Source organism: Paramisgurnus dabryanus, chromosome 2, assembly GCF_030506205.2.
Source record: "Paramisgurnus dabryanus chromosome 2, PD_genome_1.1, whole genome shotgun sequence".
NCBI classification, from domain to species: Eukaryota; Metazoa; Chordata; class Actinopteri; order Cypriniformes; family Cobitidae; genus Paramisgurnus; species Paramisgurnus dabryanus.
In genome coordinates, this window is record NC_133338.1 from 41,705,382 (window position 1) to 41,727,974 (window position 22,593).

At 39.1% G+C, this 22,593-nt stretch overlaps 1 protein-coding gene across 3 annotated transcripts; it reads right to left on the reverse strand.

The window, feature by feature from the left end:
- Window positions 1-77: 77 nt before the first annotated feature.
- tp53bp1 (tumor protein p53 binding protein, 1) lies at window positions 78-20,868 on the reverse strand. 3 transcript variants are annotated; one of them, XM_065289174.1, is made up of 29 exons: window positions 20,725-20,868; window positions 18,552-18,759; window positions 18,348-18,426; window positions 18,183-18,264; window positions 18,027-18,088; window positions 17,785-17,904; window positions 17,616-17,670; window positions 17,372-17,532; window positions 17,187-17,292; window positions 15,903-15,991; window positions 15,624-15,823; window positions 14,248-15,541; window positions 14,029-14,145; window positions 13,612-13,812; window positions 12,498-12,564; window positions 11,727-11,810; window positions 9,783-10,092; window positions 9,219-9,278; window positions 8,073-8,222; window positions 7,617-7,837; window positions 6,917-7,069; window positions 6,282-6,658; window positions 5,853-6,044; window positions 3,905-4,078; window positions 3,170-3,358; window positions 2,996-3,090; window positions 2,708-2,904; window positions 2,264-2,400; window positions 78-368 (listed from the first exon to the last, which is right to left on the reverse strand). In XM_065289174.1, the coding sequence occupies exons 2-29, from the start codon at window positions 18,729-18,731 to the stop codon at window positions 187-189; spliced, it is 5,334 nt and encodes a 1,777-aa protein (XP_065145246.1). In that variant the 5' UTR covers window positions 18,732-18,759; window positions 20,725-20,868; the 3' UTR covers window positions 78-186. The 3 variants fall into 3 exon arrangements, with proteins under 3 accessions (XP_065145246.1, XP_065145245.1, XP_065145247.1); XM_065289173.1 differs by lacking the exon at window positions 20,725-20,868 and adding an exon at window positions 19,401-19,539; XM_065289175.1 differs by lacking the exons at window positions 6,917-7,069; window positions 20,725-20,868 and adding an exon at window positions 19,401-19,539.
- Between the last annotated feature and the right edge of the window lie 1,725 nt (window positions 20,869-22,593).

A 22,593-nucleotide genomic window follows, 5' to 3' on the forward strand; every position in this document is an offset into this window, starting at 1 on the left:
TATGAAAGTGGCAACATTAAAAAAACCTTCTTGAAGTTTGAAAATGTGATCATGTGTTGTAAAATAAAACATTCATATGAAACAATCACATTATTTTTTTATTTTGTAAAAACTATATACAGTAAACTGCATGCACTAAAAACACAGAAGACATTTAAAAGACAGGTTAAAATGTCAGAGCATGTTTTATGTAGACCGGTTATGACAGAATTCAGAATTGCTGTCATAGCTGAGGCACTTTCCACACGTCAAGCTCTGAATGAGCCACTCCAGAGAGACGACAGGCAGGTCCGGTGTCACGGCTTTCACTGCCTCAGATTGACACGCAGATGAAGCCATGGCCAGGTCAAACTTGACAGCAGGAATGTCTGTTATTAAAAAAATTGACACCATGTCAATTCAACTATAGAAAGTTCTTTCCCACGTACAAATACATTTAAAGACGAGAAAAGTAGCACTCACAAGACAAATGTGATATAAAATAAATGTACATTATAAGACAAACCAAGTCACGGACACATCAAAGGCCTTTAATAATCTGTTTCAATAACAGTGGTCATCAAACAGATCACATGACCAGCTGGTGAATGTTTCTTTTAACTGGAAAGCGGGACTTCCTTCACCAGAGTGGCCATATTAGGGGTGTTTCACATATTGCATCTTTTGCACGCTCAAGTTCGTAATTTCAAATGTAGGCGCGCGGAATGGCGCTCATAATGGAAGCAACGTGCTGTGCGACCAAGCATGCCGCACAAGCCCTGGAAAGTGAAGCCAAAACATCTTGATCGCCCCCCAGTGACTGGTCCTAGTATAGGTCATAAACCCCGCCTCCCCCATGTTATTCAAAGGGACTTGAGACCAACAAAAAAAATTTAGAACCGAAGCTGCTTTCTGTCATTTACTGTAGTTTTTATTATGCTGATGTAAATTCAAGTGTTTGTTTTTAAAATAAGTTTGTTTTTAGTTAGTTATTTAATGCTATAAAAACGGTGGTGTGACATCATGATCTGTGATTGACAGCTATCTGAGCCGAGAAAAGTAGTCACTGAAGCACCAACAGACTTTTTTTCGGGATCTTCGGAGGACTAAGAAGATTGGAGCTTTAAATTTAATATCTAAATTTCTATAATTAATATAATTTCACACTGAAATAATTGGTTTTTCTGCAGTAGAACCTTAGAAACAGTGCAGCGTGTGCTTGTGAATGATTATGCGCATCCTGCTAGGGCGGGGCCTTGATTTCGCGGCTTTACTTCCTGCTCACTACTGCACAGGACCTGTCCCAAAATTGTTACTGCGCAGACTCAAGATGTCAGCGCCATATCGGGACACTGGCAGCTTCACTTTTCACCAATGGAAGAGAGCGAACGGGCATCATCCATCTTTTTTTAGTCTATGGGTGCGACGCGCTTGAAAAAACATAAGAGTTAAAATAGGGTGACCATATGTGCCATTCTTCCCGGACGCGTCCTGGCCAGGATTTCGGTGCGTCTTCCGTAAGTCGTATTTGTTGACCGCATATGCCATTCAGTTAAAAACAACAGACATACAATCTTAGTATCATTCTTACCTTTAAATGTAACAGTTGCTTTTCTGTAATAATAATAATAATCCTCTATGACGTATGCGGTCGACAAATACGACTTATGGAAGACGAACCCGAAATCCTGGCCAGGACGCGTCCAGGAAGAATGGCACGTATGGTCACCCTAGTTAAAAACATTTCTACTTTTCAGAATGCCGCAAGCGCACCACACGTCATGTGACAAGAACCTACGCGCTTAGCATTTTCCACGCTTTTTTAGGTGCGACGTGAACGGCTCTTAAAGGTGCTCTAAGTGAATTGACGCGTTTTAGACCATAAAACATTTTTTGTTACATACAGCAAACATCTCCTCACTATCTGCTTGCTGCCTGTCCGCTGATCAAACTGTAAAAAAACACGATCTCTGTAGACAGCCCAGGGTTCACAAACGGCAATAACAACACAGTGGCCAAACCTACAAACAGAAACCATAACAAAGTTTTCCAGCCAATAAACGACAAGAAGGATTTGGGGATGGGGGTTGGGCGCAGTCATGAGAGCACGGAAGGAAGGGGGAGGAGTTAGCTACGCTCCGTCTGTTTGAAAACAATTCAAACGTCAACAAAAACTAACGTCTCGCAGATTCGCTTAGAGCGCCTTTAAGTGTTGCATTGTCCCCTATTCATAGTAATACAAGTGCTCAATCTTGTTATATCCAATATCTTAGGGGTTACTCACCAGAAATGTCTTCTTTTTCTTTATGGTGATGAACCTTTTCTGCACCACCCATTAAAAGCAAAGAGGTCCACAAATCCACACGATCCTCTGATAGCAGCAGCACCTTTAAGGCTTTAAAGGGGTTACAGCGAGGATGCCTGAGGACAGAAATGCAAGAAGAAACACTTATGATTAGGGTTGGAAAATTCCAGGAATTTTCCAGAGAAATTGCACAGAAATATACGGAAATTGTGGCGCGCACACACACGTGGATGAGTCGGATGTCAAGGAAGCTAATGTCTGTGTGATACTGTTTGTATAAATTACCCAAAATGTACAAATAAATTCCTTAAGTGTCCAATTTGGAATATTTCAAATTTTCCTGAGATATATGACAGAGAACGCAGGCATCCAAGTAACAGGTGACAAAATTAGTCAAATCGACCAAAGAGTATGAGATCTTACCACTCCACAATGCCTCCATCTGGCCCCAGACCAGCAGGCAGCAGGTAATTTCTGTAGTTGAGCAGTTTCTTCTCCTGGCAGCAATCCCTTACCCACATCTGAGATACACAGGGAACTCCACCTGCCACACACAGCAGATACTTCCTGGTACGGCAGTGCTGGTCGGCAATCAGCAAGCTCTGATAGGCTGCTTTACACTGACAGAAAGCACACAAAGCAAAGTGATTCATGCAGCTTTCCCAGAGAAAAGAGAACGCATGAGCTGCTTTGAATATACTGTAATCTTACCTGTTCTTCGTTAAAGTCGAGCAGGATCATCCCTCCTCCGGCCTCCAGCTGTCTCACCGTATATTCTTTGTTGTATGGAGTTCTCTGCACGTATTCTAGTAACAGAAAAATAAGTTTTGACTTGAACACTTTACAACAATCACAAATGAAATATGAACTAATTTCTTTCCTCACCTTCATCCTCATCGCTGTTTTGATGGTTGGAGTCTCTGTCGCTTTCAGAGGATGCTGTTAGCATGAAGACGAACCCCATGAACAGAGAGGAGTTTTCAGGGAGAGGTCCGTGTGTTGCCACCAGGTCATTAGGGTCAGATGGTAAATCGACGCCGCTTCCAGATGTGTTACAAGCAGCTGTCCTCTGCCCTGTTCAATAAAATAACAGTTTAACAACACTGTTCCAAAACACTTAACACAAACACTATTTTGAACCAATGACTGGTGGTTAAAGTGTACTGAATTGTGAGAAATTAGGCACCACTCCCATTCACCCTGTTAGGTGCTCACCCACACACAACCAATAAAATGTTATGGCACATACCAGTTGCTGTTTAAGCCTGGGGTTCTGCACTCCACAAAGTAGTAACCAAAGCATTTATTTGCTCCTTTAAATAGTTTATCGTTGATTTTATATTGTAACATAAAATAATACAACAAGAACAGTGGGGAAGATGCACTGATTCTTTCTTTGAGTAAAATCATCATTAAAAATACAGTATATAACAAATAGCACTCTAAAAACAATTTCATAGATATTAAAATGTATAAAACATTCTGTACATATTGCTAAAAGGCCTAAATGAATCAGTAATATCATAAAATATTCTTCTAAAATGTCTTAAAATCCGGTGGTGCAAAAGCATGGGTCCACACTGCTGCATTAGAGAGGACGGTCTACAGAGGGCATCGTACCAAATCTTGCCCCGCCCCCCCTGCGTCCTCTCTTTGGAGGTGTCTTTTCGTCCTCCGTTCCGCTCATGAGCTTTCGTTTCCCTGGGGTTCTCGGGCTGTTGGTTGAGCTGCGTGTAGGGGTCGTCGGGCCACTGGGGTTTCCTCTTCGTCTTCGTTTACCTTCCACCAGGTTATCTATGGAATACATAAAATTGCTATTAACGGGAATAAATATGAGGCTATTTTAAATTATGTAACAAATGTCAATGATTAAGTATCTTGAATTAAAGGGGTAGTTTACCTAAAAAAGAAAATCAGAAAAAAACACAAAGGAAGATATTTTGAGAAATGTTTGTAACCAAACCGATCAGAAGCCCTCATTGACTTCCATAGTAGAAAAATTAATACTGTGGAAGTCAATGAGGGCTTCTGATTGGTTTGGTTACAAACATTTCTCAAAAAATCTTCCTTTGTATTCATCAAAACAAAGTGAGAGTAAGTAAATGATGACAGAATTTTCCCTTTTAAGTATCTGATGAGAATCAAGTCAAGTCAACCCAACACAGTTATATTAGCCAAATCAGTTACCTTGCAAACTCAACTTTAACGTCCTACCTCATACTTTTTCATACTTTATTCACTGTATCCCCCAGTTAGATAAGTCCATACATACCCTTTTCATCTCTGTGCGTCCCATAACTCTGTCTGATGCTCACACGCTAGCCTAGCTTAGCACAAAGACTGGAAGTAAATGGCTCCAGCGAACATGCTGCTCCCAATCTGAGAATATAGTTCCCAGTATGTATACAGTTAAAAGATGCCTGTGTCTCATATGACCTTGTTATTTGTAAACACTGTGACTATACAAAGCACAGCATACAAAAAGGAAAATGTTGGCGTTATTTTGTCACTTATTGGTAGAAGCATGTTAGCTGGAGCCATTTACTTCCAGTCTTTGTGCTAAGCTAAGCTAGCAGTGGGTCCATCAGACAGAGTTAAGGGACGCACAGCGATGAAAAGGGTATGTATGGACTTTTCTAACTCTGGGGGATATGGTGAATAATCTAAAATCCCATAAAGTTGTTCATTTCATTTGTACAGAGAGTCTGTCCACGCTCCATTGCAAAGCGTTACTTCTGTTAAGGAGGGTCCTCTGTAGAAGTTTAAAATTATTGGATCTGCCCAGAGTCACTCAGGATCTGCCATAGGCGATCGCTAACGTTTGGTCGTGGCGTATATCATGCGCCGAAACTGTCCGGAAACAACAAGTCCGAATACTCAGACCAACAAAACTTAGCAAACCTGGTTCTTGCTCCGGCTTTAACTTCTGTATATTCGGCAGTTTTGCAACAACGGACCGAATAGCTTTTCTCAGGTCTTTCTCCGCCATTACTGAACTACAACTCAAACTGCACGACGTCAACGGCATCGTTCTTAGCCACCCCCCTCTGTTCGCTGATTGGACCTGCAGATTTTTGCAGGAGAAAACGAAACTCTAAACAGCAGTCCCAGACGTAGTACTGACGTGAAATGAAAATTAAGCGGAATCACGTAGGAGGGCAGAGCCAGGCTACAGAACACCCAGAGTTAAAAAAAATTCAAGTTGCTCCGCTTGTCAATTTCACTTTTCACCAGCCATCCAATCACAGCGGAGGAGGGGTGGGACAAATACCACAACAACCAACCGACGCATCAAACAACGACTGGTAAACAAAAGTATCATTGCAACCCAAGCGCTTAGCTGAAAAAACGCTGACAAGTGCCCACAGTCGGCGCCTGCCTGGTGTTTTCAGCTGCGTTTAAATTATTTGTTGTACATGCCCCACAAAATTTTCCATTTAGAAATACAGATCAGACTCTTCTGCAGATGGAGGAAGTAGCTTGCTTTGTTGTGTTGGACCAAGACTGCCAATGGTCAGAACTGGCTTCCACAGAATCTACTAGAAACACAAAGCCAGTAAACACTCACCTAGGCTAATATCAGAAGCCATGTTATTGGGTGTAGAAGGTTCGTAGGGTCCGAGTCCGTACTGTTCCCTCAAGCGACTGCCTTGTTCCATGCTGAGGATCACAGATGTTCTGTTGTACCACATGGTCTGACCATCTTTCTCCACGCAGTACACAAACTCAGAGCCTTGATTCTTATGCCCCTTTACTACTCCTGAACACCAATAACATATCAAATAAACATTTTCAGTTTAATATTTATATAGTCAGATGAAAGTAAATTTTATTTTTTAAGCTTTATGTGAATGCAAACATAATGCACTTGCAATGTTTAAATACAAACGGCACCCTGGTAATAAAAATGTGCAAATTATAAAACAGATAATGACTCAATAATGCATCATAATCTTGGAGCGAATATGCTTTTAAACAACTTTTTAGTAAATTGTACCTATATTGAAGTACTCTTCCTCTGTCAAGGCTGTGACCTCTGTCTCCAAGGGAATGGGATCACACAGCAGAATGTCCTTCCCCTGTACTTCACACTCTTGGTTGTCGTCGAATAAAAGGCGGAAACGGTTCTCGCCCAGGTCTCGCGTGATGGTTCCAGAATAAAAGTACGAGTTGGACGACCACTTGGCCAGCACACGCAATCCCACAAAACTGCTGGTCCCAGTGCTGTTGTCAGGAGAGGTGGTGTTGAGCGAATCAGAGCGGCTTGTAGTGCTGGGCTCCAATGGGCTGCCTGGTGGTCGGACATACGGCTCATCCTCTGACGATGACGCCACCTGACCATGGGAACCATCTCCTAACCCTACCCTGCCACCTCTGAGATTAAGTATTGGTAGGGGATGAAAAAAGCAATAGAAGATGGTGACCATGTGAGGATCGTAACATAACCATACAATAAACAATTAACTAAAGAGGTTATTTAAGACCCAGACCAAGAAACGACAGCTGAGTTAATGCTACTGTCTAGACACTTTAGTGAGAGAAATAATCATACAAGATTAATAAAAACAGACACACAGTGATTTTATGAATTTGAGTGTGACTCTGATAGGAAGCCTACCCAGAGCAGCTCACCTGGACAGCGGGCTGCGGGAAGGAGGCCTTCCTCGCCGGGCACGGCCACGGGGGCTTAGCTGGGTGATGACCCGAGACCCCCGTGCATCCGTCACCTCTAACCCCACCGCCACGCTGTTGGTCCTCGGCTGCTGCCGTCCACCCCGCCTGGGGCTGAGTGTAAACACACACAGGGAGAGGATGCGCTCAGCTGAAACGCCCTCGACCAAATGTGCATGATGGGAGCAGCAGCCATAAGAGGATGGTGACATCTTTATTGCTATATAATTATACAGATTGTGTCTATCTAACAAGAAGAAGGTAAAAGACGCTTGAAGAAAATAAGCATACTGACAGCTTCTACACAACAGAGAGAACTACAAGTCACCAAAGAAAATAATGGAAGAACGGAATTTCATCCAGAAGTGGCATTATCTGGGGTTTGTTTCGCATTCATTGAATTTATGAAATTAAAAAGTCTAGTAATAATAAAATTACCCAAAAAACGAATGCAAAAATGTAATGTATTCATAAAAACTACATTTACAGTGGTTGGATAAATGTATTATACTTTTTTCAATTTTAATTCAACCTTTTCCTTTTCAGTTCATTTGTTCAACCCTGGCCTGTATGGAAGCAGCAGTCAGTGGAGACAAGACATGTGTTAATTTAAGAGTGTTAGTAAAAGAAACCATGCACCGCACCCCACACTTCTTCTTACCTTCCAGACTTGCTCCCTCGGCTAGGTGGCATGATAAAATCTGGCATTCTGATGGGCCCCAGGCCACCACTGCTGGTCCCAATTGAGCTGTGGTGTGACGGAGCTTTCGAGGACAGTGAACTGACATCAGCCAGGTCTCCAGATGTCATTGAACTTCCTGTCCGGCTTGGGGACATGTCATTTTCCACAACACACCGGTCCACTGTAGGTTCCTCGGACTCCTTTGCGGAGAGATACAGGAGATGTGTGTTTAACCTTAGCCAATCAATTCAGCATCTTAAAGTGGACATTTCACAAGACTTTTTAAAATTTTCTAGGTTGATACAAGCACTGGGGACCCAATTATAGCACATAAATATGGAAAAAGTCACATTTCATTATTATTATTATTATTTCATTATAATTTCATTATATGTCCCCTTTAAAACAAATGTAAACCATAGTAACTTTTCTTACATGGGTCACCTTGCGGTCAACCTCTCTGCCGTCTTCATAGTAGACATCCGTAATGATGCGAGTAACTGTCGTGCGGACCTCCTGGATGGTGCGAATATGTCGGCGCAATGATGGACCTGGCTGGGTTCTGGTGGGTGTGCTTTGTTCTCCCTTGAAGAGATTAGGCTTAAAGATCAAGCTTACCAGCTACAGTTCTTTATATTCAACACAAATGTCCACTTAAAGACTTCATGGTCTTATTCATGTAACCTTTGTGGCTAACCTTTATTTTACACAACCTGTTTTTGTTTATATTAAAGGGACACTACACTTTTTGAAAATCATTTTCCAGCTCCCCAGAGTTAAACAATTCATTTTTACAGTTCTTGAATCCATTCAGCCAATCTCTGGGTCTGGCGGTACCACTTTTAGCATAGTTTGGCATAATCCATTAAATCTGTTAGCATTGTTTGGCATAATCCATTAAATCTGATTAGATTATTAGCATCACACTCAAAAATGACCAAAGAGTTTTGATATTTTTCCTATTTAAAACTTCACTCTTTTGTAGTTACACCGTGTACTAAGACAGACGGAAAAAATAAAGTTGCGATTTTCTAGGCCGTACCATTGGTACAGCAGGCGCAATGATATTACGCAGTGCCTGAAAATAGTCCCCATGGTAACTTTCAAATAGCAGGGGACTATTTTCGGGCACTGTGTAATATCATTGCGTCTCCTGCAGCCATGGTATGGCAGCAAAGTCCTTGATTATTACACAAGAATGAGAGTATGGTTTCTAGCCATATCTGCCTAGAAAATCGCAACTTTTAATTTTCCGTCAGTCTTAGTACATGATGTAACTACAGAAGAGTCAAGTTTTAAATAGGAAAAATAGCTAAACTCTTTGGTTATTTTTTTGCATGATGCTAATGGTCTAATCAGATTCAATGGATTATGCTATGCTAAGCTATGCTAAAAGTGAAACCGCCAGACCTGGAGCTCGGCTGAATGGAGTAAAAATCAAATGTTTAACTCTAGGGGAGCTGGAAAATTAGCATATTTAAAAAAAAGTGGAGTGTCCCTTTAAGATATGTACAATGGCCGGTACGATGACTTCTATAAAATCTATCAATTTATTTAGTAATTGGTTGTTAACACACTTACCCTAGCAGACAGGTTATGAGGTCTAGGCAAATCAAAACTTGTCTGCTGAGACACCGCTCTCTGACAAACAAAATAAAACAAAGGCGCAAAAATGAAACACTGCATCTTTGATCCAAATAATCCTATAACCGTGCATTTACACCAGCCGCGGTAGAGGCGGCAAAACTCTTGAACATTTGAGTTCTCTCGCTTCATTCTCGTGTGAAAGCCGCGCGTGAAATTCTAGTCATTCGAGAAATTCACACGGAAATTTGCGTCATGGGAGGGGCTTCTGTGGCTCTGCTGAGACTCCGCCACTCCGCTCGCTTTCTGTAATCACATTACTACTACAGCAAGGTCCTGATTGGTTAACGCAGCATGGAAATCCGCTGAAGTTCAGATTTTTGAACTCGTGCGTTTCTCGCGGCAACGCTCAATTCGTGCGGAACGTGCCGCGCCATCCGCGCGCACCGCGCCACAGTATGCCTAATCAAGTCTTTGCATTGACTTAACATGTAAATCATCCACGCTTGCGGCCTCTACCACGGCTGGTGTAAACACAGCATTACTCATCCAGTGACTCACTTTGCTGGGTGGACTGGTGGTCGAGGGGATGTCCACACTGGTTTGCTGTGAAACAGCTTTCTGGCGAACAGGTGTGCGTGGTGAAGGTCTGTCAGATGTGTTGAGGACCTCTTGTTCTCTAGCAGGAGGGGACAGACCACTGATCAGAGGCTCAGAGTTAGCATCTGTACCGTGAGGATGTTGAGACTGGTGGGGTACAGCTTCCTTGACTCGGTCAAAGGATCTGTCTGCTGTCTCTCTCGGGAGGTTGGGAGACAGTACAGAGTCATTTGTGTTGGGAGGGCTGTTGAGCGTTTGGCTGGGTTGCCTGCTGAAGAAGTGGAAAGAAAAACAAAGCTTAGAAAGAAGCAGACTTAAGCCTCCACACACGTCACAAGTGACGTTAAAAATTGTAATATTAATAAATATAAATTAACATAACCTCAGAAAAAAATTGTCACTGAAGAACTAGGCATATGTCTTGTAACGTGATGCACTGTAGGTTTCATCTATAAAGTACATTTTAGCAGAACAGTAGACATCACTGAGGATTGAAATGTTTTACTGCTTGCTGTCTGGTTGAAGGTTCTTAACAAAAAACATCAGGAAATCTCCTTATGGAAGGACCCAGATAATCACAACCTGAAGCTGTAGAAATAGGCCATAACTCATTCTACATCACACTGGTCCAGGAAAGCAGTACCAAACCTACTTATAGTTCCCTTGGTGTTAGATATTTTAAGTAGCCTAATTTATAACCTCAAAAATATTCAAAGTTAGACAATTCTCATACAGCCTAGTTACTTAATACATAGCATACATTTTTTTGTTTTGGAGCACAACACTAAAATAGTGGTAGATTATCCTATCAACATCTGATGAAAAATAACATTGCTAACATTTATCAATATTTATTAATGATTAGGATAATATTTATCACCCATATTGAGTAGCTGTTTTGGGTATTGTTCAAGGTCGCAAAAACAAACATTTTGTTTTAAAGACTGTTAAATGAGATGGTGGCAATGCAATAAACAATATTTGAAGAGTTTGGTTCCAAAACGCGATAAACTACTTTTTTTATTAGTTCCCACCAAAATCAGTATTGTATCAGGTCAGAATTAAAAAGTAAAATATACATTTTACACAAAATCTGATATCCGCCATGTTATTCTGCCATCTTTTCTCCATTCTCTCCCCAAAACACGATAAACGCTACTCCTCCTTCTCTGCAGAATGCAATAAATCCCCTCAACAAATCACAGCGCACCATTCCACGCATTGTAAACAACAAAGATGGCGCGTTGAATACACACGGAATCTCAGTTATCCTCATCTACTTTGTACTTTGTGATCAACAAACAAACAAAAACAAAATAAGATGGCATTGATAAACCTGTGGTGGTTTTCTGTAGTGGGGAAGAAACATAAGCCACTCAGGCAACGGAAAAATGCCGGCTGTTTTTGATCTCACATGATTGCATTAGGCTTCTGTCATGCTAACAAATTGACCCCAGGGGATCTTATGAAAAATGTTTCTATTATTTTACACAAAGTCAACGAAAATCGAGAAGGATCAAAACGTTTTACAGCTGATCACTGTCAAAAAAGTTCAGCGACAATGTCCCAAGGATGACAGCAGCCATTAATGTTTAATCAGTGTATACCACTAGTCAACTAAATGAATATCACATGGTAAAGATGAATGCACATTTATAAATTGATTCAATAGATTTATTAGTTTTTAAAAAAAATCTTTGAAAATCAAATTATAGATTTGAATTTTTTATGTTATTATAACCTAAAGATGCTATGTGAATGTTTGTAACAGAAAATAGTGGTTTTCATCTTGTCACTTTCTTGGGATAAAAAACATGTTTTTACCAAAATTAGTCTAAATGGATTTATTGCGTTTTGGAACCAAACTCTTACTTTATATCATCTCATTTCAGAGGTTTGTGGTACCTGATAGGAAGGCCACTGGACTCTACATCATCCTCCACCTGGATCTGCCTGTGGGCTTCTCGTACACGACTAAAGACAGACGAACTGAAAAAGATCACAGGCAAATACAACAAATCAATGTTCAAGCTAAAATATAGTAAGGGAATACTCAAAAATTGAGATGTATACATCATCTGACAAATGAATAAATAAGCTTTCTATTGATGTATGGTTTGTTTGGATAGTACAATATTTGGCCAAGAAACATTTTGTAAGGGTTGAAAAAAATCTATATATTGAAAAAAATTGCCTTTAAAATTGTTCACGTTAAGCCCCTAGCAAGACATATTACTAAGAATAAATACATTTTTGATACAATTTAGAGTAGGAAATTCACAAAATATCTTCATGGAACATGATCTTTACTTAACATCCTAATGATTTTTGACATAAAAGAAAAATCGTTAATTTTGACGCATACAACGTATTGTTTGCTATTGTAACAAATATACCTGTGCCAATTATGACTGGTTTTGTGATCCATGGTCATATTTTGCAATCACATTTGAAATTGAAAAATAGAAAGCAGACCGACTCATAATATGCCTGAAGATTTACCCATCCCCACAGTTTAGATCAGTATTTAAATGTCACCAATTCCAATATCTAGGCATGCTTATGGATCTATTGCAGTGTTAAAAGACTGTGGCTGTGAATCAGCAGCTGTGAGTGACAAGAGAAACAAATCCAACCCACAGATAAGCGTCTTGCATAGCAACTATCACAGGTTACCTGGTTACAGCCATGGCAACAGTGGCAGCCTTGGAGACAGAGCCTTCCTCATCTGTTAATGGCGGTTCTGGGAAACATTAAAATCAATCTTATAAAGGGGTTCAGCTTTATGCCACTTCAACAAAAGACAATTTTGATTTAATATTTTCTAATTATTTTATATAAAATAAATATAAAAAGAGTGCTAATATTTTGTTTTCAGGGAAACATAAATATCTAAGGTAGCTTCTAAAGGGCTTTACTAAATAAAAAATAAGATCTTTAAAGGTGGGGTGCATGATTTTTTAAAAACACTTTGGAAAAGGGAGTCGAGCCGACTACCAAAACACACTTGTAGCCAATCAGCAGTAAGGGGCGTGTCTACTAACCAACATCGTTCCGTGGGTTGCGTATGTGTGGGGCGGGTCTATCAAAAGAAGATCAAGATTCTATTGGGGTGGGGCGTGTTTGTTTAAGTGATTTTAAATATCAACATTGACTTTAAGAGATCATGCACCCTGCCTTTAAACCAAATAATAGAACTAACACATCTAGTTTCTTTCTTTCTTTCTTTTCACATCCAGTTTCAAAGTTTTGGACCCCTGGCTCTTAATGTATTTCATTGCCTTCTTGAGGATCAGTGAATGTTTGTATCTTTTGTAATAGTTGTGTAGGGAGTCTCTCAAATGTGAAAAGTCAAATCTCAACATCATATAGCCAATGTTGGAAAGGGGTCAAATATGCAAAAGCTGCTGGAAAAGCACAGAATGTGCAGGACCTGGAGGACTTTTTCTGAAGACCAGCAGGCAATTTAATGGCTCAAATCAAACAAAAGAGACTCATGAACAAGGATCACAATCGTTGATCAACCAGGTGACATCAGTATTGAGAATCAAGGGGATGCAAACTTTTGAACTGGGCTATTTTTGTAAATTCAGTTATTATTTTGTCCTATAACTTATATGTAAACATCTGATAGGTGAAATAGCTTGTTCAGGAATGTACTAAAAACAAACTGCAGTTTATGTGATGTCTTCTAATTTTTGCTAAATACTAACATTTTGTAAGGGTATATTTAGTTTAAAAAAATTCAGCATGTGTGCAGTGTAAGACAGCAACTGAAATAGGCATTTACTCTGCAGGCTGAAGTGTTCTGAACCCGAGTTGCCCTCCTCTACTGGGGTCACCAGTTTCATCCTCAGACTCAGTTTCCCATCTCCCTCCATCACAGCTGGCTCCTCGCCCTCTCTGCTCTCCTCTACCGAAATCTCACTAGCTGCCATTGTCGTCTCTCTGGTAACGTCACCCTCCGACGGCTCAGAGAATGAGGTCATCTCTGGAAAACATTAAGATGGTAAAAAATAAGACAAAACAGGAAGTACAGCATAAAACTAGTAGGGAGGGGTGTTCAGCACAAGATTCTGTTACCTAAAAATACAGTATGTGACTTTGATTCCACTTTCATTTTAATCTTTGACATGACCTTGAATCTTTGACCTTAAAAAAGGACTATTTTGTTATGTTATGCAATAAAACAAAAAAGGTAACCCACCAATAGGAGTGCTGTGCCTTGGTGTCTTTTTGAGCTGACTAATTTGAGGAGGTGTTGCACTGACTGCTGGGCGGATCAACTCGCCCTCTTTGGGAAGAGTGAAGTGAAAAGGAAGCTCTGACCAAGAAAGAACAAAAGACAACAGCTAGTTGGATTTACTGAAGTAAGGTTATATAACAGCCAGGAATAATGGATCATTTGTTTGCACTATAATCCCACCTCCAGAGCTGTCGCTCAGACTTTTGTTGGCAGCATTGTCCGAGTTCATTCTCTCCAGGTCTTTGCTCTGTCCTTCATCCCTGGCCTTTGTGCTCTGTGACTTAGTTTTCTCAAGTTGTAAGGGTGAAACCTCAGTTGATCTCAGCGGCTGAGACCCTGAGATCTTGGCTGTAGGCTTAATTTTAACCTGCACAGAGCCGCCCGCAGGTTGAGAGAAGCTTAGGAATGGCTGGGACCTTTTTACTTTCTCCTGAGAGACCCTCTGGCTCTCCTCTAGGACCATGACACTAAAGCTCTCCTCTTTGCTAGAGGACTGAAGATCTGTGCTAGGTACGGGTATCTCCTTTTCTTGCTTTGCGTTCTCATCCTCCTCCATGGGTTCTGGAGAAAGCACCTCGCTCTGAGACAATGCCAAGTTGAGTCTGATATCCACACCTTTAACGGTGCTCTGGATCTCGCTTTCATCCATTCGCTCGTCATCTATAGTATTTTTAACGCTGTCTGTAATAACACTGTGGCTGTGTGTCATTGGCTGACTGGGCCTCTGGCTCTGACTAATGTGTACTTTTTCATTCTCAGTGTTCTTTTGAGAGGAAACATTTAGGACAGATAGAGATTGAGACGTTTGTGAAGGTTCTGGTACTGCAGAGCTTACAGGTCTATCAGCTGATACTGAGGTTTGAGACGAACTGGCGGCTGTCAGATCTGTGGTGTTACTTTTCTGCGGTAAAGAAGGAGTGTCTGAAACACAATCTGCAGTGACCGAAAGCTGGGATTGAACAGGACCAGGTGAAGACCTTATATCCGGGTTTCCTATATTACCAGATAGTGAAAACTTTTGAGAGCTACAGTCATCCACTTTTTCATGTACAGCACTTGTACTGTTTGAATCATGCACCTTATTTTGTGACTTCTGAGAAGGTTGTTCTGGCTGTGGGTCCATACCATTTTTGCTTGGATTTTGAGAATGACATTTAGGGACAGAATTACTCTTGTCGACATCCAGAGTTTCCTCCTCTTCCACAATCTGTGTGGCTTGGCTGTCCTCCTCAACAATGAACGCCGGAGTCTTTTCAGAATTATTGTTTTCAGTACTGAGCTCAAGCTGAAAGCACTCGGCCACCTCAGAGGGCTGTAAAGAGCTGCTTGAAGACCTGTTCACATTCTCTGGTGGCCCAGTCTGCTTTGGTGATTCTGATTGGCTGTCCTTCTTTTGTAGCAACTTCCTCTTTAAAGACTCCGTTCCTGGACTGTTATTCCCAGGTTCAAGGCTCGGGGTGGAAATAAACACATCCTACATTGGCAAAACATAAAAAGTACAGTGTAAAAACAAAACTAAATTCAGAACAACGTTACTCAGAACAGTTTATGCTTACGTGTGAGAATTCAGGCTGGCTGGGCACAGACAGGCTTTTCTCCAGAACAAATCCAGGGGAATTTTGGGACACTGGTGTGGAGGCTGTGGGTTGCGGTTTGGGGCAGGTGTCCATGTCCATTGGCTCTTCCTCTCTCTTTTGTTGCTGGTCCTCGAGGGGGCCTGATGTGTCCATTGGGGATCCGGCAGCTTCATTCAAATCTAAATAAAATCATTTGGGAATGCTTTTATAGAGCCTTTTATGTCCCATAAGCCTTACATGGATGTATGATTGACTTACTCTGCTCTTTTTCTGTTGGTGAATTTGGGACAATAAAAGGGGTTTGGCTCAAATTGTCCTGAGTGGCTGCCACAAAGTCAACAGACTGCCTAAAAATAAAGAAACGTGTTGCATTTATTGAGTTTTGCAAGTTTTTTATTAGAATATTAGAATTTTGTATTGGAAATATATGAAGAGTTTGGTTCCAAAACGCAATAAACGGCAAAATCAGTATTGTATCAGGTCAGTATTAAAAAGTCAATTCTTAATTTTACGCAAAATCCAATATCCACCATGTTATTCTGTCATCTTTTCTCCCTTTTTTCCCCAAAACGCAATAAATGCAGAATGCAATAAATCTCCTCAACAAATCACAGCACACCATTCCAAGCATTGTAAACAACAAAGGCGGCACATTGAATACACAGAATCCTAGTTCTCCTCATCTTGTACTTCGTGATCAACAAACAAACAAAAACAAAATAATACTTTGATTGCATTGCTACACTTGTGGTGGTTTTCTGTAACGGAAAATAAACGTAAGCCATCAAAATCTTACGCTAGAGGCACTCGGGAGACGGAAAAATGCAGATTGCTTGCTCTCCCGACAGCTTCTGTCATGCTTATACATTGACCCCAGGGGATCTTATGAAAAACTTTCAATTATTTTACACGAAGTCAACAAAAATCGAGCAGGACCAAAACCTTTTACAGCTGAACGCTGTGAATAAAGTTCAGCAAAGACGTCCCAAGTATAACGGCAGCATTGACAGTGTTCTTAATATGACAAAGTAAGTGTTTTGATTAATATTATTAATGTTTAATCAGTGTATACCACTAGTCAACTAAATGAATATAAGATGGCAAAGATGAATGCACATTTATATACTGATTCAATAGATTTATAGCATTTTGGAAAAAAAACTTCATGGATTTATTGCATTTTATGGAAAAAAATAATCAGTTTTTATAATAAATCTTTGAAAATCAAATTATGGATTTGAACTTTTTATGTTTTTATAACCTAAAGATACTATGTGAAAGTTTGTAAAAGAAAATATTGGTTTTCATCTTGTCACTTTCTTGGTATAGAAAACACGTTTTTACTGAAATTAGTCAAAATGGATTTAATGCGGTTTAGAACCCAACTCTTCATATATTCTGTTTATGTATATATGTATATGTATATATGTATATTAGAAAAAAAACACTTATTGTTAGCTCATGGGCAAAATGTTAAATGCTCTCTCATTTGTTTGTTGCTTGCTGTCTGCTAAATGAATTAATGTAAGAGTAAATACTTACTGTGAAAGACTCTCTTGCACAAGTGTACCCTGGCCAGACAGATGAAGCAAACGTAGGCTATGTGCAGGCGTGGATGTTGGCATGGCACTGCTGTCTGCTTTGGTGCCTGTGAACAATGTAATCCATTAATAACAATAAACAAAAACTATAACAGTTAATAAACTGAACAATGTGGGTCTCAATACCATTTCTCTCTTTTTCAAACATGTCATCTTGAGAGGAAATTAGGTCATCATCTTCATTCTCTTGACTGTCAGAAACTTGAGAGTGGAGTATAGCTTGAACACTAAGCTTCCTGCTTTCCCCACCCTGAGGCCCTGAAGAGCTGCTTGAGCTGACCTCTGACCTACAACAGAATCACAATTAGAACGGTCAGACTGAACAAACTGAGAAACTCATTGGTGGTATCACAGCTGAAGAGATACTTGCCCTCTAGAACCTTCATCCTGACAGGCTGACGTCCTCTCTGAACTCTTCAAGTCACCTGAGAAGAAGAGACCAAACCAATTTGTTTATTAAAAACAAAATGGCTTAAACATTTGATGCAAAAGAACACATCCAGTATGTTTATTAAAACAAATCAAACATTTGCATTTACATTGGCTAGCTGGTTTCGGACTCTCTCTTTGATTGGCAGGAGCTCCATCCAGCTGGTCTTCCTCATCGTGGACACCTTGACTCTCTGACAGCTCCAACATACCAAATTGAGACATCTCTTCTGTGATCAGATAAGCAAAGACTATACTTCCAATCAAGCTTTTTACTAGTAAACAGACAACATTGTTGGCAAGCACCATTGTAGTTAGAAAACATATCTATATATTAAAAAATATATCTCACCATGTGTCTCTGTGCAGTGTGTGGTGGTAATATCCTCAGATTCCATGTGCTCTTTATTATCTCTGCATGAATAATTAAGAATAAAAGTATTGAATATTACTAAATGCTTGGATAAATGAAAAATGTGTCAGGAATATGCCAACAGCTCTATAGTACCGTTTCGATTTTGGAAGACAGCAAACTTCAAAAACTTGACTATGCTCTCTTACTGCTGAACCCAAGTTGGATTGAGAATTGTCTGAAACAAACAAACAACTGTTTTTGTGTGTATGTTAACATATAGAAAGTTAAAAATGCCTTTGTGTGGATAGATATACATACCTAAGTGGGCAGTACCGTCACACTTATCAATCTGACTGCCGGACTGCAAATGACTTTTACTAGGCGAAGAAATCAACTCCTGTAAAAAAACAGTGTAGATTTACTGACACGGTCATACGTTTATAATAAACAGACTTCAGGCCTAAACTATAATCACAGTGAAAAGTTGGATGTCACATGGTGCTGTCATCTGTGAAGCCTTACCAACACAGGGCTGTGAGATGTGGGCTGGAGGTTAGAGAGGCGACGGGCCAGAAGAGCAGAGTAGCTGGTGTCGGGGTCGTCCTCCAGAGCAACACTGTCAGGCTGCGAGTCCTCTACTATAAGGCAGGGGTTCTCTGTCTGAGGAAAACTTGAATCAAGATCACTCTCACCAGAATCCATAAGGATGGTATAGGGCTAGCAGAGATGTCTACATATACGAAGATTAGAAAAGGGGGTTAAAATGTAGAGTGCAAAGTTAAAACTACTTGATTGACACATGCAAATAATAACTTAAAGGAAAGACAGGGTTATGTGTTTAAGCAGGACAATGACAGATCATCCAGCACAACTATGTAATAAACATGCAAGAGCAGACTTTGTTTGTACATTGAAATGTTGAATTGGGGGGTTGCCTTCCCCATCCCCCTTGGAAACTTCTCCCCAGTTAATACTGCTGAGATTTTAAGTTGTTAACATCTTAATAATGCGTCTTAAACAGAACAGCCTAAACAATAGGTTTTATATAAAAGTTAGATTTAAGTTTTTTGTCTATGAACGTAAATGATTATAGGAGTACGCAAGATTTCTTGTTTTAAGGCAACGCGAAACTGCGAACTGTTGATAAAAAGTTAATGCAAAGAATCAGGAAACGCACAAAAGATTTGTTAAAAACACACGTGTAAATTAGGTGGGTTAAAAAAAAGAATAGGGTCTTATTTCCCCTTAAACAACCCCTACTCGCGGAGAGAACGTGCATGCAGTACAGGTAACTAGCAAGCATTGTACTGATAGCATGGATCACAATACTTCCTGTAAACAAACAGCAGTGTAAAAGTCTAATTTCCTTACTTCATTTGCTGGATCCGTCTCTTAATCCATCACAGCAAAGGTTTAGCACTTAACAGCGTATATACAGTACGAACTTCTGTATACTTTCACACCCTAACCCTGTAAAAACCCTTCGCGGCAAAACACGCTGCAAGAAAGCTCCCCGCTGATTGGTTGGTTTCGTTCTTGGCTCAACCTAACCCGCTCATATGCTCTTTTGATTGGTTAAGAGTGACGCTTAAGGTGGGGCGTCTGTTCGGCTGTTATTGGAATGGTACAGATGTTTAAAGGCCGCAATGGTTCTTCGTGGTTAATCTATCTGCTATTTAGTTAAGTCAGCCTCGATACTTCAAGGGAATACATAATGTAGTGTCAAAACACGCCCACAAAGGTACAGCAGAGACCCATATTACTGTTAAAAACATATGTCGTAAAAAAGCATACAAATAAGCTAAATAAGTGCATGACTTTTTGTCAGTATTGTGAGATTAGATACGAATTTAAAACATGATTTGAAGCTGGACTTTAAAAGGTAAACATTGGTTTTGTTTTTAATTTTTAATAAAATTTACTATGTGTGTGTATATATACATATATATATATATATATATATATATATATATATATATATATATATATATATATATATATATATATATATATATATATATATATATATATATATATATATATATATTTTATATATATATATATATATATATATATATATATATATATATAGAGAGAGAGATTATGAATAAGATTAATTAATTAATATTAATAACATAATAAATAAATTATGATTTTCTGCATTATTATTATTTTTCCATTTAAATGATTTTTTATTTTTTTTAGGGTAAAAATAACAAAACATGTTTCTTTAACTGGGTTGTTTCGAATCAGTACATTATGTGTATCTTTTTATGTTCAGTCTACCATCTTGTTTAAATTGAATTATCAGTGATGGTGAGTGTGACAAATACAAAAGCATCATGCGCAGTATTCCATTGGTTTAGCGGCTGCAAACATAAGATGATATCATATTGATGCCAGTGATTGATGGCTGTTCGCCATAGCTATTTGACGTGTCTGCAACAATGTTGCAATGTATCTTTGAAATGCTACGTTTATTATGAAGTACATGACAGCTACTCGCTGTCGTCGACAGTGTACACGACGCGTTATCCGGTCGACATTGTGTGCTTACAGTCATATGCAGAAGCCACCATCATATTGAACTAACAACAATACAATGTTACAACATCACATCGTACAACAACATCGAGATGACAGCACAAAATGCAATTCACAACCATGGCGACAGCTTACAAAATAAGTCAATTACCTGAGAAATGGATCCTTTGTAAAAACCGCTTGTCTATTTCTGGAAGAATGCAGAAAGAAATGAAAGGTTGTGCAAGTCGATTATCTCGCTATGAAGATGGGGTGTGTGTGGGATACAGGGTGTCACTTGACGATGCATTGGCTGCTTGGCATTTTTTTGATGCGCGCGCGCATGGTAATTAATGCATTTTGAAGCAAATATAAAAAAAATAAAAAATATAAATCTTAAAAAATATACATGTTTGAGTTTACTGATTTGCTTAGTTTTTTAAAGAGTTTAACTTTTAAGGAAGAAAAGTAATTGGACACCTTGCTTTGAAAACAAGTGATTTATACATATATAAAATATTTAAAACAAAAATGTTCCTGTTAAACGTTATGCCCTTGCTCTATTTAATGTTAACGTTATGTTAATCTATTTAAAGTTTTTAAAATTAGTAGATCCATTAATATGGTCTCTCCGTCCAGATCATTTGATCCAAATGCCCCAAGGCATGTTTAGTAGCCTAGATTGTGCTGGTCCTAGGAGAAACACAAGACATTTTAGCAAAGTTTACTAAGTATAGTTTATGAGGTTTTAATAGCAAAAAATAGATTTAAAAACCTGATGTAGTTTATCATACATGTTCTCACCATAGAAACTGACAAGGTGTTAAAAAAACAAAAAAAAAACATAGTTGTCAACATAAGTGTGTATATAGAGAGATTTTGAAAGTTGCTGAACCTTGAGGCTTTTTAATTCTTTATTTAAAGAAAATAAGAATTTGGTCAAAAATAGCCAGGATCAAGTCCACATGAGTGTTGACCATTAGTGGCTGTAACACAGTAGCTGTAAATGTAATTCTTGCAGATAAGGCAAAATAATGCAAATGCTAGAAAATATCAAGCCAATCAGACATTTCTAACACTTGAATGTCCCTCAAATTCAGCAAAATCTAAAAATAGGGGGTTACCAAGACAAAGTGATTAATTTGTAGTCTGATCTGATCATGGCAGCACCCATGATGTTACAGTACAAGCTCCAAAAAAAGGGCTTTTTTAAGGCTATCATATGAATGAATTCATAACTTAATTTGAGTGTACATAAAAAGAACCAATATTTCTTTCTTTATGTGTAACCTTAAATGTACATCTGATGAAGTCACAACTTACAAGCATGTTATTTCGTTTAAATTTTATTTTTATGATTTAAGTTGCACCCTGCTGATCAATGCTGGTCCTCAATAGAAAATGCAGATGCATTATTAATGTTAATATTATTGTTTCCTATGGCAAATTGGTATGACAGTGTCTGATGATACACAATGTTTTCATTTTGAGAACTGTCTGTGCAAGGTAACAGCACCCTGAAGCAGTCAGATATTTTCCAACACAACTAGCATTAAAAGCATAAGAAAAGTAGTATTAGAACAGTAATGTTTATGTAATGCAAAATTCCAATATGAAATACGATAATCAACACACTATGTAGCGTAAAAGTATTTTTGCTATATCACCTCAAAAAGTGTGTTATTATGTGGTAGCATCTTAATATAATAGGCATTTGTCTACCTGACAATCAGGCACTTTCAAATATTTTAAGCTGGGGTTATTCTTTGTATTACTCTTGTATATATTTATTATTCTTTATATATTGTATTATTCTTAAAACCGTAAAAACATTGTTACCCACGCATAACATTGTTAAGTAATCATTTATATCGAGTTTTTGTTTGTCTTCTACAAAGAAAAAAAACCATGTTGGTTTTGCTTTCGACGAAACAGCAGAGGGCAGTATATAATTCTGCTTTCATGATCTAGGATTCAAATAAGGACTTTGCAGTAAACCTCTTCAAGAATGCTGACTCATGAGACACTGTGGGAAAGCTAT